This window comes from Cottoperca gobio, chromosome 22 (assembly GCF_900634415.1).
Source record: "Cottoperca gobio chromosome 22, fCotGob3.1, whole genome shotgun sequence".
Classification (NCBI taxonomy): Eukaryota; Metazoa; Chordata; class Actinopteri; order Perciformes; family Bovichtidae; genus Cottoperca; species Cottoperca gobio.
The window spans coordinates 7135298-7152077 of NC_041376.1; the positions used below are offsets into that span (position 1 = coordinate 7135298).

At 38.5% G+C, this 16780-nt stretch overlaps 1 protein-coding gene across 1 annotated transcript in view; it reads right to left on the minus strand.

The window, feature by feature from the left end:
* Positions 1 to 15057, minus strand: part of LOC115026995 (uncharacterized protein C14orf132) — a 29329-nt gene extending 14272 nt beyond the window's left edge. Inside the window, exon 1 of the mRNA XM_029459952.1 lies at positions 14691 to 15057. Within this exon, the coding sequence (XP_029315812.1) occupies positions 14691 to 14717 (27 nt within the window). The 5' untranslated portion in view covers positions 14718 to 15057. The remainder of the gene's footprint in view (positions 1 to 14690) is intronic.
* Positions 15058 to 16780: the final 1723 nt, after the last annotated feature.

Below are 16780 nucleotides of genomic sequence, written 5' to 3' on the forward strand. Positions count from 1 at the left end.
ACTCACACCAAACTCCTGTAGCAAATCTTACCTAAATTCAGATTCCAATTGGCTTTTTACTTATACTACTACTACTACTACTACTACTACTACTACTACTACTTATTTGGTCTCAGGAGGTTTGGTGTCACCATAAGACTTTTATTTCTCTATTTATTAAATCCAAAATATATATATATATATATATCTCCTCAGTTGCTCTCCATGAGGTTTCTTCCATTTCCCCCCTTTAATTGTAGGGTTTGGGGAGTTTTTCCTTGTTTGGTGCGAGAGTAACTGATCCATAATAATCAGTAAATTAGTTTAAATCATTTATTTAAAAAAATAGGTAGAAAGATTAGTTTTTCCGAGAAGAAAATTAAATAACTAATATTATTTATTATATTTACCTCCGCCAAGGAGGTTATGTTTTTGGTTTAGCTTGTTCTTTTGTCAACAGAATTACTTACGGAAACAGCCTCGGCGGACATCTACACCCTCCGGGTTCCCTTCGAATAATGCTTCACATGAAATGACTTTAACTGCATTATACAATAAAATTTGAAGATTATAACTTTTACGTTGTCTTTGACTGTTTATAAGGAGTTATTATAACGTATGTCCAGGAACACTTCCTCTGCCTACCTGTATGTCATCTTTCTCTCCTGTTTGTCTCACTTCTCATATTTACATGTTATTCCAATAAACTCATTTGCATTCATAGAAAGTTTGGTCTTCGTTTGTGAAATGTATTTTATAAATAAACTGAATGTACAGAACTAGCACTTATGGTAAAACCCAAAAATGTAGCAGAGTAGGATCTCTTAGATGTGTTTTCTAGACAACTAGAAAAAAGGAGGAAATAATCCTTCTGTTGACTTTGGAAAGGTTTTACTGATAATAAAGTTAACCAAGCTCCAACTGACGAGTGACAGTCATGATTTGAGAGTCTTCTGCTTTTGAACAGCAACCTCCAGGCTTCTGTTTAACTTAGCTCAACCTATGCACAAACATTTCATTTAACGTTGGCTCACCTCACCTCGACTGCCATGAGCTCGGTGCCATTGGGCTCCAACAGCCCCGCAGGTGTTGCCGGGTGGTGCGGGATGTAAGGGTTGTCTGGGCCGGTACAAAGAAGGTAGAGGAAAATGACGATGTTGAAGGGAAACACTGCGACAGGCAAGTCTCAGCGGTCCAACACCGGAGAGATAAATGTATCATATATATATCATATATATATCATGATCATATATACCCCAATATATATGATCCTTTCTGTAGGATCTAAACTTTAGATCCTACAGAAAAGAAAAGAAAAGAAAAGAAGAATCTTGCATCACAGCTTGGAGTGTGTAATTGACCCTTTTCAAGCTTATTGCTTTGCATTGGAAATAATGAGGAATTGATTACATTACATTTAGCTCATGCTTTTTGTCTAAAGCGACTTACAATAAGTGCAACCAATCATGAGGAAACAACTGTGAACAGCAAGAACTGTGAACAATCTTGCAAGTGCATTAGCTTCAAATAGGTGTAATCATTTTAAGTGCAGTACAACAGCTTCAAATAAGCCAAACCGATGTAAGTGCTACATACAGAAATAATTATTTTTTCTTTCTTGGCCAAGGTGCTGTTGAAACATTTGGGTTTTCAGTCTGCGACGGAAGGTGTGAAGACTTTCTGCTGACCTGATATCAATGAGGAGCACGCTCCACCATTTTGGAGCCAGAATAGCGAACAAGTCTTACTGTAGACTGGCAAAAATGACAAATAAACAGTGTGTATAAAGACAAAATGGCTTGTTAAAATAAAAACATCTAATCACACCTTTTTATTGCAGAAGATTTGTTCTGTAATTAAATCACAGTATCTGGGGGAGCAGTGGGAAAGCTGCCTGAGTGTGGGGGGGAAGATCACCACGCTCTCTGTATCTGTTGCTGGCGTCAGTCTGCCCTACGGCTCCATCCATGCCTGCTCATTCACTGTGCAATACAGAGAAATTTAAGGCGTAGAGATGGTAGCCCTTAATTGAATCTCCACTCATGTAAGACTTGGCTGAGGGTGAGGTGCAGCAGGGACGGCCCTGCTTTGCACCCACTCTTGTAATACAGAGCAAGCAGTCGGAGATGAAAAGCTCTTACTTGTCTAAATCTCATGGTTTTCGCTATTAAACCACATCATATATCACTCTAATTATCAGCAACATTTGTGGATAAAGATAATTTGTTTAATCATCATCAGCGTCATACAACTTTCAATCTGTGACGTTTATAAAAACATACTTTTAACAGTATCAAAAGCAGGAACTTATCCAAAGTAACAGTTAAAAAAGCAAAGCAGAAATAAATTCAACAGGGATTCATAATGCTAATGTTTTCAGTCGCTCTGCAGACTATTTTCAGCATCTTATTGATACTCACGTCCTTTGGTTGAGTATTGGCAAAATAAAAAGCTACTGTTTGAAGGTTCCAATACATTTAGCTCTATTAGCTTAAAGTAAGATTAAACTATGTCTTGCTCCCAGTTGAATACAAAGGCAATACTCTCAGCAATATAAACAGAATGGCAGCAAGAACATTACAGCCTTACCTCCTCCAATTCACCTCGTATCACTTTTCTCACTCCAAAACCCAACAAGGCCGAGGAGAGATATGCGCTCCCCTCCGGGTCACAGTTCAGTCCTGGGTGCCAGACATCACTCCGTCGCCTACCGTCTCTTTTTAGCACTCTCTGCTCTGACCTTGTCAACTGGCCTCAATTCTTTCCCCTCCTGGCTCCAAAAGGCTGCAATGACTTGCAAACAGAAGAGTCACCCCTCATCTAATGTATGTGCAAAAGTCATCTCCTCAAGAAGTGTAACACCTCATGTTCTCCCTCTCCTCTCTGAATTACATCTAGCATCATTTCTACTCACTCTTTGTTCTAAGATCCCTTTTCAGCTCTTATTTTAATTTATGTTTCTCTCATTTAGCTGTAAATGATCAGACAATGGTTGACAGGAAACATTACGGCTGACTCTTGCACCTTCAAATGTTGTCACTACCATTATGATGCTTTAGACGGGGCAAACTACCTGCATGTTGTGAAACATTCACGCTTTTAAACATATGTAACGTTGTGAATTGACAAAACTACTTGGTTAGCTTTAGGTAAACTGCTTAGTTAGGTTTCAGGAATGATCATTGATTAGGTAAATGTGCTTGTTCTGTAACTTTTTTCTTGGTAATTTGTATTCACATAATTCTGAAGCTCTCTCCTTAATATCCTGTGTACAGCTAAAGTGATCTGCATGACCCCACATACCATTAAATATTTGCATTTATATTTACAGCGTTTGACAGATGCTCTTATCCACAGCAACAATGTAGTGCTGTGTCTTTCTGTACTGTAAGATAACTCCACCGGGAATTGTGAGTGAGAGGTAGCAGGAGTTATTCAGAAACGATAGACAGATGGAAGGAATCACTGTAACTTGCACATACAGTATGTATTGAAGTAAACATGCACACACACTGCATGTAGACATACATATGGGGTTACTGTTCTGCTCATTGCTTTTAAGAGATATAGTTTGACAACTTTTTGTTAAATTCCAAAAACACAAACTTTGATTTAAAGACACAGAACCTTTTAGTAAACCTACAAAAGGGTAACACTCATGAAACAGTATCAGAAAACGTTCCCCACTAACTTCTCTTTATAAGCTTTTTAATCCTGCGTGTGGAATATATCACACGAATAGACGTACTGTAAGTTTGTTAAGAATGAAAATCCAATAGTTTTTCTGATCAGCCAATCAAACACTGCAGTCTTTTTTGTTTTGCACAATGTGTACATCAACCTGTTCTGCAACCCTCAGTGAGTGCTGCAGACCCGCTGAACCTTCAGTCTTCCTGTCAAATATAAATTAAGCATAACACGTTTCAATTCCTCAGGGCCTTCATCGCTGTATTGTTGCTCTATTTTTACATATAAAAGCACTCTTACAATTATTTTTCCCTTGTTCTATTCCTTTCTTGTACAATAGCCTGCTAGCTGCTGTCAAAAAATGTCAATGTCATGGTGGAGCATGATTTAGTATCCCCTCTGTTAAGCCTGTGTACAACTTTCATACTAATTCATTCATATATGTTATTCATATGTAAGTTTTGAGTACGCATTTCTTTTCACAGAGGAAAAGTGTTTGCAGCTTACAACTTCAAACTTGACACTGCACTTCCTCAGGTCCTGATTAACGTTGTAAATTGAAAAACTTGGTTAGGTTCAGACAATAAAACTACTACTATACTGCTTTAGTCATCGACTGCTCTTTTTTAGAAAACACATCATTTGGCAAATGTCTGCTGATTTTCAAAATCTTGCCTACAAATGGCCAAATCTCACAAATGCGCACCTCACAATGACATTCGTCAGGCTGAAACAAGTTTCTCCAGATAAGGGAGTTTCCTGAATCAAACTAAGAACATCTCTAAGAACAGAGAGGTTTAGGATAAGAAGATGTTCTTGCATTAGGCCTGATGTCTTTGATGAAGCCATGGTTGACTCCATGTAAATAAACACAACTGCTGTAAAATGAAGTTAGTATCTCCGCTTCTGTACTGGTGTAGCTGCTACAGTATCAGCATTTATGAATGGTTGCTGTATGTATTTTCCCCGTGGGAGAAGGGGGTGGTTGGGGGTGTTATAAATTTGTCACGCGAGTGCCATGTTGGCCTAGTTACAGCGATTTCAGATACTGTAACAGTTCAGCAGTGCTCCCTCACTCAGCATGCCCTCAGTCTTGAACTAATATGTTAACAGTATGTGTGTGTACATGTATCTATGTAAGTGTGTGCATGTCCAGTTTGAGGCATGTTTGTTAGTTTATGGATAATGTGACAAAACACTTATATGCAACAGCACAATCATAGTCGACTGTGAGATGGACGTATATCACCGGGGCGATGAGGTGGGCGTCAGGACACAGAGCCTTGCCTGTACAGCATGTGTGTGTGTGTGTGTGTGTGTGTGTGTGTGTGTGTGTGTGTGTGTGTGTGTGTGTGTGTGTGTGTGTGTGTGTGTGTGTGTGTGTAAACTGGGAGCATCACCAACAAGACTCTCAGGTGTGAAATGAATCAATTACATCGTGTTCACAGTTTTTAATTATTAATTGCAGCAATAAAAAATATTGTTGCTTCTAAATGATACAAGTGTTTGAATGTTTTGTTTTGTTTTACACACAGGTGTGTAACCTGTAGGGGCTGTGTAATACTTACAGAGTAGCTGTAAGCACAAATGGATGAGTACATAATGCACACCAGTGTTGTGTTGCACTACAGGTTGCAACATGGAGAAGCTCAATACTTTGACTGGAGCAAAATGACTGAAATCATGGCAATAAGCTTATGAGATTATGTTTTGCAAATAGCTCAGAGGTAGAAGAGTGAAACACAACAGAGAGAGACACTATAGATCACTGCATTGATGCATCGTTAGGACTGAGACTGTGGTGAATACATTACGGTATTTAGCTCAAACACATCACAGCATCTGCAAAAAATAGCTTGAAGCTTTAGCTGTGAATTGATTCACAACTCCTTGTAAGAGCCATAAAACATTGAACATTTTAAGAAAAATCCAAGTTAGTGTACTTCTCCACCACTCATGCATACCAGTGGGCATTTCAAATGATTTCCATACGTAATACAACTGACTGTACCCTAAGTGCCTGATTCATCATCTGGGCATTAAAGTTGCATGCACCCGAAATGAGAAGGTCTCAGTCCGAAGAGCTATGGACCATTAAGCGAGGCTAGTATTGTATGACAAAAATAGCTGCTATAAATCTGATGTAAAATATCAGCAGCAACACATTGTACTTCAGCACAGAGGAGGGGTGTAATTTACCTTTTTTGGGGAGTTCATCAGCAGGGAAATTGAAACTATTCCATTTGTGGCATAATGATCAGATGCATATGACACAAATGAGCTATAAGACTGAAATATAGTAATTGAGTTCTAATAGGAAGGGTGTTGCATAATCCGGGATAATGAGATGCTGTGTAGATAATCGTTACAGCACAGATTGTTCCTGAGCTGCGGCTTCATACTGAGACTGAAACCTTAAGAGTTGCCTTTCGCTTAGGGCAACAGTATTTCTTGGAGAGTGCAGGTATATTATGTGCGATATAACCTCAGCTTCTTTGCAGATTGAACAAGGGATGAGTGAGAGGGAAAGACGGAGAGAAAGGCCTGTCTGAACACTATATCATTAGTTTCAGGGCAGCTTTTTTTGAACAAACCCCAAGGTCAGACTTAAAGAGTAAGGCCCAGTGAAACAGATCAAATCAAGAGCAGGTTTTGCTGTTGGTGGTAATATAGAGGCATTGTTTGAAGTCACTAGTGTATTAAAGCTCGGGGTGAAAACTGACATAGATTGTGGGAAAAGCTGCACGAAAAATTCTGTTGTCTAAAAAATGGAAAACAATCTAAAAACCCTTTAAAGTGATGTCTCTTAAATTTAAGCTCAAACCAACAAGAAATATTTGTTTCTGTTCGGACACACAGAGGTAATTTTATGAAAATGCACTCTGGGAAGAAAACATTTTAATTGACATCTCCTGGCAAACTGGAAAAGCTGTGCTTGAGACTCACCACATAGCATGATCATATAGTTGTATTACTTTATGTTAAGCATGCTAATGATATGATGAAAAAATGCATAATGATGAATTGCAGCAGCCGTGGTGATATATTTGACGACAATCATGATTCATATCAGCTTCCCCCTTGATAGTGTGTAATCAGCTGCTGCCATTCAGCATTTTGCCAGTATTCACAAACACAAACACACACTGTTTAGCTCCCATAATGTCCACCTGTGTTTCCCTTTCATGAAAAGAACTGCTCATGAGCTGAATTCTGTTCTGAATTGAAATGCTCTGTGTGAAAACTGTCAGCATGGAGCTTTGTTTTGTTTTTGTTTTTAAAGATGAACAGGATGAGTCAATAAATCAAAGTTTCACCTTAAATCATAGCTCAGTTATATTCAGAAACATATCAATACAAGGGATAAAGCTGCTTTGAAATTATGTCAGGATGAGTTAAGAATAGATCATTTATATGGGAATACATAATTTATACATGCTGAATATCAGAGGTAAAGTTATATAGGAAGCATCATGCAGAGTTAGGGGTGGGGGGGGGGGGGGAGTTTGGTCTATCAGGGAAATATGTTATTACTTCATACTTGGCTGTCACAGTCCATTAGGTCTCCCTTTCATTCTCCCCAGGACTTGTTTCAATATGCAATCACTCATTTCAGGTGCAAAACAGCTGGGAGATGTGTGTGTCTACAGTGTAAGCATGTTGTAAACTAAGATAGCATGGAGACACTGGGAAATTACATACAATAATGTGGCAGCTGCATTATTTTAATCTCTGTATTCACAGTGAGAACTGTCCCCAATGCTAACAGCCAGCCCCTACCCATATAATGTAAATGTAAACACATAAGGGACGGGTTCAGGACATACATGTTTATCTAAAGTATATATCACTTGTACAGACATGTTTATAAGATGTATGTATTTTAATTGCATGCATACATTTTATTCAGTGTGGGAGTCCCTAGCACCTAGGGACTTGTTGTAAACATAGGTAGCAGACTTTGCCTGCCTCAAGGCTAGCTGAAGGCTACATTACATCTACATCTACATTCACATCTTTACTTCAGCTTTGGTCATTTGGTCTGTCTCTGAAACAGTTCTTGTCACAAATGAAGTCATTGACAGTGTATGTGTTTGTGCCTCTTGGCGTGCTTGTGCTTGGACGATTGTTCATGCTGGCGAACATCACTTTTTCCGCCGTGTGCAATGCTAACATCTGAATGGCACACTTTACAAAAGGTTTGCCCGACTCTGCTTTTAATAAATAAGGGAAGGTCTCCTCTCATTTGTCTAGTTACTTGCATAAAGTTTGAACTTTTTAGGCAGGTACAACCTATCTATCTCCCGTTCACTCTCCATATATTTCATCTTCTTCTGAGTTATTGTTCCTGTTTTCTTCTTCTGTGTGTTTACTGGCGGATAACGTTTTTCAGCTAATGTTAAACATAATACTGCCACCTGCTTTACCGGAGGCCACTTAACCACTGTACACTTTTTTAAATTAGGCCTATTTTTTTTGAAAGGTTAAAAACACGGGATGATTACAGATTACTCCTGGAAAAGTTATTTTTTAAAGTATGGTAGTTTGATTTAAATCAGACGTAGACAAAAACTGGCGATTTTTGCTGAACATCAATTTTTCAGGCTGAAATGACAACTGCCGCTATCAGCTATAGCTACGTGGCTATACGTTACCACAAAACAATGTGCGATGAAATGTCCCTAGACTTGGAAGTAACTCTGGGTTGCTACTAGGTAGTAAGCTAGCTAGCTGGACATGCTAACCTTTGCGCCTTACTTTAGAGAAGACAAACACGGTTTAATCCATTTTTTTACATTTTTGTTCTTGTATTTTGATTATGGAAAGGGATACAAATAAGAAAAGAATAATCCAAACCTTCTTATATAGTGAGTTTCGCTCTTACACATGTATACTGCTTCAACGTTTAGAGAAATCCAAAGCTTGACAGTCCTGTCTTGCCTAGTTACGGTTGCCAAGTAATGATTGGACAATCGCTGCTCAGGGAAGCAAACGTTCAATCTGTTTACGAGGTTGTTTGGCGCCTGCTTCAACAGTTATCAGAGACAAAAATAGAGACCTGCAGCTTCCTGGTGGTTAGTGAATTGTTCCCAATGAGAACATTAAGTTTTCTCACTTTAACAGCAAGAGACCGAGGCTGCTAATTTAACCCGACCACCTCTGCAGCAACTCTCTCCAGCAGCAACAGCTACAAAACCTAAACTAATATTTTTTAATGAGGCTTTTGTTTGATTATAGGGAAGGATGATGCAATAATCAGTCATCCAAAGCAAAGCTCAAACCAAAATACTGCACATTGTTTTTGTTCCTGCCTCCAGTGTATTCTATGTTGTCTCTCTACATGCAGTGCATCCATCAAGTGAGAGTAAACCATGAAGCGGCCCTGCTGTGAAAAGCAGGGTTACATCTTCATCACTTTAAGGCTTTTGGTACATTTTCCTCATTAAAAGGATCTACTTTTTAACATCACATCCTGGCCTGTTGCAGCCTATAAATGTCTTTGAAGGCTCCTGCTGGCTTTCACACAAGTCACACATTCATATTGTACACAAAGAGACATACAAAAAAACTCATTCACAATCACTGTAATTTGATTTTTAACATTATTCTGGCAATTGAAATGAGATTTTTCTCAACAATGGTAAAATAAACATGAAGAGATAAGATGTGCAGGTAAAAAAACAAACAAAGTAAACTGAAATGAAAAAGCTTCAAATCCCCAAATAGCTCTTCCTGGGAAATCTGCTAAAAATAGAAAACAGACCTAACAAAGAACTGCTTTTCGTCTATTTAAATAATTGATTATTCTTGTGCGTACAGCTCCTTCTAATTGGTTTAAGGTTATTGTTATTTCCTCAACCTGTTTACAACACATCAGGTTCATAAAAGTGGAAGAAGACTAAGATGGGGCTGTTTTCCCTCTCTCAAGACTACAGCTTTTATATAAAACCAATTGCTGAAAAGGCAGACAAAACACCAGAGGGGAAATGAACTCCGATAGATGAAAAGGCTGGTGTGCCATTATGACACACTTCAAATAAGCCTGCACTATAGAGACCAGGAGATTTATTCTTTAAAAGGGGCCGTCCGGGCTTGAAGAATGCACAGTAAGATAACACGATTATGTAATTGAATTTTTTATGCAATTTAGAACAAAGATGGTCTTGATATAGGCCTTGTGGCGGCTGCTATTTGGCAAAGTGTGTTTAATAGGAGAATAATCTCATCTGTGAACTATTCAACTCCCATATCTGGCTTCATATCAGGGGGTAGCGATGCACAGACAGGTATTCTCACTATGTCTCCAGCCAGTCTTTCTACAATCAGATGTCACTTATATGACAGTTAATTTGGTTAATATTTTCATTTTGACCTCATAATCACAGTAGCTGTATAAACGCTGCATTGGGAAATGGGTTAAACACATCTACTCACTTTAAAAGCATCTACTCATTGAATACTGATTTGACTTTCTGGCATTGTACTCCTATCATTTGGAACCAAAGTCTATTTGCCAGTCATGTCTGTTCCTGTTGCTGGGGGTAAAATACAGATGCCTCTGTTTGTGTTGAGGCTCAAAACCGCTCTTTCCATCCTCATCCTTTCACTCTCATCTATCCTTTCTAACACGAGCAGAGATATACAACCCTGTCAGGTAGAATGACTCAGAGCCACAGCTTCACTGAATAAGTAATTGAGTAATGAGAACTGCTGATGGCCTGTCATGAAAAGACAAAATATCTGAAGTGAGAATATGAAAACAGACCTAAAGCGTCTCATTTAAAGGGATAGGTCAGATTGTTTGAAGTGGAGTTGTATGTGTTACTTATCCATAGTCAGAGTATTAGCTACAGTAGATGGCGGTCTGCACGGCCCCAGTTTGTCGAAACACACAGGAGTACGAGTAAGTAAAGCAATGTACTGCTGTGCACGGGGGCACCAGCAAAACATACTTTCACCACCTAAAAGAAAGGCCTACCTAAAGAAATCAATATCAGCTCAAGTGTATGCTATATTTAGAATATTTTCACCGCTCTACCTTGCTGTCAGACAATAGATGATAGTTAACTGTCCAGACAAATATTTACGCTATTTATGTCAAATATTGTCACAATAGTAACATTTTTAAAAGGTCTCAGTGTGCATGCACACCGAGTGTTTATGCATAAATGAGCAAAAGGCCAAGGCCAGTGGGTCACTGTGTACTGAATAGACACAGCCTTGAGGGTTTTCCTGTCCTGTGTGGCGGATCTGTCAGCTGAAGGAAGTCTGAGACTGGCAAAATGCCCAGGATGGCTCTGGAGCCCGTCTACAACACTTCAAACTTGACCTACACATCAGTTAGTAACCGGGGAACACACTGGCTCATTTTTTATGCCTTAACATCTGCCATTTCAATAATTTCGACATCAACAGCCTGAACAAGGTGCAAAGATGTACACGATGTGACTAACACAGTTGGTCTTGAAAAATAAATGGAGCTGTACATAAGTGCAGGTTAAAAATACATCTTTATATCCATATCTAAGGAGCTGAGGGAAGTTCTCTGAAGTCTATTTGAAAAGATAAAGAACAAATCACCTCATTGCCCTCAGCCTTAGTATTCAACAGCTTCACTGTGATTGTCACCTATTAATCCATGTTTTGCAATGCTTGAGGATGCCACCACGTTCAGGCTAATGAAGTATGCCCTTTTTCATTTCAAACCAGTGAGGCATCGCTGCCAAATGCAAATGATTCACCAAACACAAAAGCGCACCCATTGTTTTGCGGAGAGCTATTTAGCATGTTTCTTTGATATCGTACAAAATCATGGTAACAAAAAGAAGAGCTACAAATGCAGCTAAAAATAATAGCCAATTATGTCGCCAGTCTGAAGTGGTATTCTATGTAATGGTACACACATGATGCATGGTCTTCTCTTGAAGAATGTGTTTTTGCTGCATGCCAGGATTAGTTTCTTCAGGAGATCGATACCACTAATGAGTTTAATGTGTTCTTTCCAAATACACTGCAGCAATAATAACGAGTACATCCTACGAACTGCTCGTTCTTCATCCTCCGCTACAGGGAGAAAACCAGTAACCAGAGTTGGACTTCTTCTAAAAACTTTCCCTGTCTTTAGGAGAGAACAGTTATGGCAGCATCCGTCATGTTTTAGAGACAAAGTGATGGCAAAGGTCCAGTGATTTGCAGGCAGCATAGCTACATTGAGATTGATGGTCAAAGAAACCATCCATTGTGAAGTCAATCTTCAAAACTCCAGGGACATTTGCCTGACTTCATTCACAGTCACCTTTACAGAGTGACTCAGGGCACAGCAATGAATTTCACCTCAGTAAAATTAGCCATTAGCTTTCTGATAGGTCTGCATTCTTGAGGTGGAGGTATATGAGAAAAGGTTAACTGGAAGAGCAGTAGGAAGTATAATGTGATGGGGTCATGGGGAACTGAAAGCAACACCTTGTTTAAGACAGGTAATGACTCCTTGCACTAAATAATTGCCACTTTTTACAATAAGTCTTAACATTTTAACTCTTAACACAACTGGCAGAGTCCCATAGCAGTTACAGTTTAACTGTCAAGTTTCTATACAAATGTTCTATGCAAATATATAATAAGGGAATTCTGGAAGAAATCAGCAAAATAAAATGCAAATGACTGCTCATTTCCATAAGTTATGTGATTATTAGGAGTTGGTTCATTGAGATAAGCAGCAGGTGGCACCAATTCTCTAATTGGAAAACTATTATATAATTGGAGAAGAAGAGGGCGCAATAAGATGATATAATTAAAAGAGTTAATTAAAACAATGTAGAAAACTGAATGGAAATGCATGACGTTGAAGTAGCGTGCTTCACGTACATCATCATTTATTTGCTAAATCTGTTTCCATTGCACTTTGTCACATTGAGCATTATCGGTACACCAACTGTTCCACCTCAGTAAAGCGTAAAAACCTGTTTTCGGCATTTCCACAAAGGCTTTCAATGCCGCAAATGAAAAATGTGCATAAAAACAGGTGGATCGAAACGCACCTGTTGTTTTTGTCCAACATTTTGTCAGATCTGTGAGCAAACAATATTATCAAGAATATTTTATCTACTCCCCAAATGTCCTGGTTGGAGCTGTATCTGTCAGTAGGCTACTCTTTTTATTGTGGCTGTTTTGTGATTTGTAATTTAATAGTAATTTTTCTGCAAACAGTTGACTGCTAAGTTAATCAATAAACTACCTGTCAGAGGATAACACTTCTTACCTTTGCTCTAGTGGACTCTATGTGTAGAGCTGAAAAGGTAAGTTGATTATTCAATTAGTTGATCAACAGAAAAATATAGGACAAATCCTGTTGTTAATCTAATAATGATGGAAATCATCTTTTAAAGCAAAAATGACAAGAAATAGTTTGAGCCCATGTTATCATGAGTTAACATTTTAAGGTTTTCTTAGCAGGGATTGTTAGGGTTGTTATGTGCAGCTTTAGTTATGTGTATTCTAAATTCATTACACGTGTTGTGGTTATTTTTCACTGATAATTCAGTTTCCCTCTAACTGTACCAATTCCTTTTTCTTTGGTCTAACTCTTGTTTATGGTATCTATTTTTGGGGGGGATTTGTAATGCCTACCATTAAATATGTTATGCAATACTGTTTTCACAGTTTCACAAATGCTTCCAATAAAGACTTCAAAGAGCAGCTCGTTGTCTTCCACTGTTACGGACTTGCTGAGCTTGTTGCACAGCTGTGCATCCTCATGCATAGTCAGGGCAGAAGAAACATACTACATTGGCACCAGAGTCCCCAGCTCCAGCTCAGTGGTTTCAAACACTATGGTATTCAACCAATCCCAGTTGTGAATATAAGTAACTGGCTGCACACATAAAGTGACAGTGACCTGCTTCACTGTGCTGCTGTCACTTGCCGTATGTGTGGTTCCAAAGTTTCTAAAAACGGCACGTTTAGTCCTCGAAGATCATGTGTCTCCAGTGTAATTTGAATTATAACTGATTTTGATAACTTCACTCACTAAACGTTTGCAGAATTATGGTAAATAAGCCTGACTGTTTTGATTCTGGGTCTCATGCTCTCCACTGTTATTACTCAACCTCTCTTTCAATCACACTGACTAAAAATGTATTCTCGGATGGCTCCATGCTCCAATGCGTTTCTATTTAGGGGTTCTTGATTTATAAAGATTTGGGAGCATTTATAGGCCCGCAGAACAGCCATTGGCAGCACAGATTATGCTCTGAAACCCTTTTAGTAGCAGTTGCACATAAAATGGCAAAGTAGATGGCACCAGACAAACCATAAGCAGCCAGACACTGAGGGAGGAGAAGAATAGCCTATCAGCTCCTGATGAAAACAAACCACATGTCCAAAAAGATGCGCAATAACACCTGTTCTCCATGAAGCCAAAATCCATTGACATAGGCATAATCCAATGTATTACTATGCAAAGCATAAATAACGCTATAGGTCACAAAGTCTTTGTTTAGTCATTTAACCGCAAAAAATATAATATAATATAATAAAAAATAAAAATAAGTAGAAGTTGAAATTCAATAAATTGAATCTGAAATTAAATTAAGTTTTAATTGTGCTTTTTTTTGTCACACAGAGTCCTTGTTTTAGATTCTGACACACAAAAACAGAAAAGTACAGCATGTCCAAGTCTGACAAGACCATAATAACTACAACACACCTTAAGCCTAATGAGGGCATAAAGTCAACTAATAACTAAAAGACTAAAACAATAATGTTACCAAACAGTAGGGGGGGATAAGTACAATAAAGTCGCATTAGCAAAATGATGGAAATATATATTGATTTTCCAGTTAAGGGAACCACATGTATTATACTATGCATCTTGATGAATGGTAATCAGACACATAGAAAATGTAAAATTGTGAAAAGCGTCACATGGACTTGTTGACCGGCCACGCCCATGAAATCAATGGAATGTAATAAAAAGTTCAGACTATTGTAACATCTTTGTGCAAATTGTAGGAAAGATATCTCACCTGCGCAGCCATGAATGACAGATCCATCCTGTTGCTCTGTTCAAGCCAAGGCACTCAACGAAAGATGCAAACGTGCGTAGTTGTTTCTCTTATTCCCCGATAGAGCATTTGCCTTCTTTTAATTTTTTAACTCGGCATCCACAGTGCTCTGCAAGTTGGCGGACTTCACGTGAGCATGTCGAAGATGTGGAATAAAAAATGTAAAAAAGAAGGTGAAGGAAGAAGGAGGAGAGAATGAAGGGATGTGTCAACAAAGCGGGAACAGAAGCTGAGCAGACGGAGCAATGAAGAGATGTGGATGCGCGAGACTGCATGAAAGAGTGAGAGAGGGAGGCGGAGGAGGAGGCGGTGGAGCTAGACTGTCACATGTAACGAAGGAGGTGAAAGTCTCTCTCTCTCTCTCTGTCTCTCTCGCTCTCTCTCTCTCTGTCTCTCTCTCTCTCTCTCTCTCTCTATCTCTCTCTCTCTCTCTCTCTCTCTCTCTATCTCTCTCTCTCTCTCTCTGTCTCTCTCTTTATCTCTCTCTCTCTCTCTGTCTCTCTCTCTGTCTCTATCTCTCTCTCTCTCTCTCTCTCTCTCTCTCTCTCTCTCTCTCTCTCTCTCTCTCTCTCTCTCTCTCTCTCTCTCTCTCTCTCTCTCTCCTCTCTATCTATCTCTCTCTCTCTCTCGCTCTCTCTCCCTCTCTTTGCATTTTCTTTATTCATTTTTTCAATGTATCCTTTTCTCTTATCTATTTGCTTATTATATATACGTATTACTTATTATATTTATTCAGTCTTTTTTCTAAAGTCATGTTCCAGTAATATTTTTCTTATCTTAATTAGTGTTTTTGAACTGGGGCTGTTGTGCCATAGTATTGGCCTTGTCCCAGTGTGTGGCCTTCTCGTATTATCATTACACTTGAGTGCTTTTTGTTTGTTTTTGTTTTTGTTTAGTTTTTTCAGAAAAAGCTACCTGTTAAAATGACACATGTCCTTGCTCGTTTCATTTGAAATTGAAAGAAAAATATAAAAAAAAAATGTATATTCAAATGTAAATGTATATTACAAAATAATAGAAAGTAACATCGGTAATATAACTCATTAAAACGTTTTCATTAGGTTTCATATCATACTAATTGAGCATGAACATATGTCATTTCTGGCTACCATCTTGAAATAAAACATTTCATCCAGATGGTTAGAATTGTTTGAGCAAAGCCCCTTACTCCCTGTAATAGACATTACTTATTTATTTTGACAGTTTTATTTATTTATTTATCTGCTTTAGCTGGGCTTTGTTTTCTCTGTGTACGCATTGGGCAGCACTGTGGTTTATTGTATGTGCTGTAGGTACTGTAGGTAGGCAGATACAGTGTAGGGCCAGCATGCACATGGAAGGTCAAAGGAGCCATAGTTTCTTTTTTTGTTTCTTTTGTACTTGCTTGCCAATTATGAATAAATCACAAGGCATTCAAAACTTATGTATGGACAATAGAACTATTTTGTACAATCCATTGCTATGGTGCATCATTGGCATTTTGATATTAGTTTTCTTTATGTCTATGGGATGAACTGACACTGACTGCGATCAGGGCGCATCACCCAACATCAATTCCTGACCTCAACTAATATAGTGTAACATGTGGAAATAAATCTAAAGTGTTTCTTAGGTCAACCAGAAACACAACAGGTGTGTTGTTGTGATGTCCAAAGGTAAATTGAATCTGAAGATGACCACGTGTCAAAGCGGACAGCATGTGCACTTGAGCTTTCTTTCTCCAGAGCCCCTTCCCCCGAGGCGTGAAAACCTGTGATCTAAAACTAATGACACATTCATGAATTAACTAGGCCTGCAGAATAAAGGATGCTGCTATTATTAATTGGAGAGCCTCTTCAAAAAGCCAATTAACAAGGTCTACTTACAGTATGAGGAGTAAATTATTTAATGGTGACCTGGCCTTCGCTGTGAATACTAAAATGTATTTCTTTGGCTATACAAAGTAGATTCAAAGAGCTGGTCAGACAGCTTGCACTTAAATTGTCTTTGGGTCAAGTATCAAAGACTTGTAATATTAAGATCAATATTTTTTCTCAAACACAAAGTTGTTT